The sequence below is a fragment of the Calidris pugnax genome, unplaced genomic scaffold (assembly GCF_001431845.1).
Source record: "Calidris pugnax isolate Ruff unplaced genomic scaffold, ASM143184v1 scaffold607, whole genome shotgun sequence".
In the NCBI taxonomy this organism is placed as follows: Eukaryota; Metazoa; Chordata; class Aves; order Charadriiformes; family Scolopacidae; genus Calidris; species Calidris pugnax.
The window spans coordinates 164143-165904 of record NW_015091428.1 but is presented as its reverse complement, the minus strand read 5'-3'; the positions used below and the strand labels follow the sequence as shown (position 1 = coordinate 165904).

At 64.8% G+C, this 1762-nt stretch overlaps 1 protein-coding gene across 1 annotated transcript in view; it reads right to left on the bottom strand.

Annotated features, from left to right (window-relative positions):
* Positions 1–6: 6 nt before the first annotated feature.
* The window catches only part of ARFIP2 (ADP ribosylation factor interacting protein 2), a gene marked incomplete at its 3' end in the record, with an annotated part of 8245 nt that continues 6489 nt past the window's right edge, over positions 7–1762 (bottom strand). The window contains exons 2-3 of the mRNA XM_014961537.1: positions 1448–1732; positions 7–164 (exon numbers count right to left, since the gene is read on the bottom strand). Of these exons, the coding sequence (XP_014817023.1) occupies positions 7–164; positions 1448–1732 (443 nt within the window). The remainder of the gene's footprint in view (positions 165–1447; positions 1733–1762) is intronic.

The window sequence follows — 1762 nt, the reverse complement described above, 5'->3', positions numbered from 1 at the left end:
CCCTACCTGGCCGTCTCGTACTGCTTGACCGTCATGAGCGTGTCCTCCATGGTCTTGTTGACCAACGTGTTGATGCTGGAGACGAAGAAGTTGACGGCCCCCAGGAGGGTCTCCCCGTTCTTGCAGAGCAGCTTCTGCGTCTCCGCGTTGTAACCAAACTCCTCCTGGGGGGGACACGAGTCAGGGCCAGTGCTGGCCACGGGGCCAGAGATGGCATGGCCAGGGCTGCGCCGAGGAGCTGCCAGGAACATCCCTGCACCCCCTGCCCCACCCAGCACAGACCCCCAGCCTGGCAGGGGTGGGCAGGGACCTCTGGAGACCCCCCCTCCAACCCCCTGCCAGAGCTGGGTCACCCAGAGCAGGTCCCATCTAGGGGGGGTTTGAATGTCTCCAGAGAAGGAGACTCCACCACCTCCCTGGGCAGCCTCTGCCAGGGCTCTGCCACCCTCACAGGAAAGAAGTTCCTCCTCATGTTGAGGTGGAACTTCTCATGTTCAAGTTGATGCCCATTTTCCCTTGTCCTGTCCCTGGGCACCACTGAAAAAAGACCAGCCCCATCCTCCTGACACCCACCCTTGAAGGATTTATAGGTGTTGATCAGATCCCCCCTCAGCCTTCTCTTCTCCAGCTGAACAGCCCCAGGTCCCTCAGCCTTTCCTCAGCAGAGAGATGCTCCAGTCCCTCATCATCCTCGCAGCCTCTGCTGTCCCCTCTCCAGCAGTTCCCTGTCCTTCTGGAACTGGGGAGCCCAGAACTGGTCCCAGTGCTCCAGCTGGGGCCTCCCCAGGGCAGAGCAGAGGGGCAGGATGACCCCCCTCCAGGTTCTCCACGCTCTTCCTGATGCCCCCCAGGAGTCCATTGGCCTCCTTGCCCACCAGGGCCCATTGCTGGCTCCTGGGCATCCTGTTGCCCCCCAGGACCCCCAGGTCTTTCTCCCCAGAGCTGCTCTCCAGCAGGTCTCCCCAGATGTCCTGGTCCAGGGGGTTATTCCTCCCCGGGGCAGGACCCTGCACTTGCCCTGGTTGAACATCATGAGGTTCCTCTCCCCCCAACTCTCCAGCCTGTCCAACACGGTCGTCCCCAACCTCTCCTGGCACACCCAGGGTGCTGTGGGGCAGGGAGCCCCCCAACTGTGCCACAGAGCCCCGGGGAGGGTTTGGGTCTGGGCTCTGCCCCCCCAGCACCGTTTGGGGGGAGACACAGCCGCTCCCCCACGGGGACACGGGGAGGAGGCTTTAGGAGAAGAGGAAACGGCCTCAAATTGTCCCAGGGGAGGTTTGGATGGAGCTTGGGAAGAGTTTCCCCCTGGGAAGGGCTGTGAGGCCTTGGCAGAGGCTGCCCCGGGCAGTGGGGGGGGCAGAGGTGGTGCTGAGGGACACGGGTCGGTGGGGGGTGGGTCAGTGGGGGTCCCTGGTTGCACCCCATGGTCCCGGAGGTCCCCCCGTACCTGCAGCTCGGGGGATTTCTGGCTGAGGTCGGCGAAGGCGTCCCCCAGGGCGTGCTGGGTCTGCACCAGGCTGTAGAAGTGGTTGGTGAGGGCGCGTGCCAGCTGCAGCACACACTCGTACTTGCGCTTCGTCTCCCGCAGCAGCTCGATCTGCGTCTCCAGCTCCAGGTCCACGGTGCGGGACCCCCGCCCGAACCGCTCCGAGATGAGCTGCTTGGTGCACTGCGGGATGGGGGGCGGGATGGGTCCTGGGGGGGCTCTGTGGGGAGACCCCCGGGGCACCCCCTGACCCCCCCAACCCCCTCCTCAGCTCAC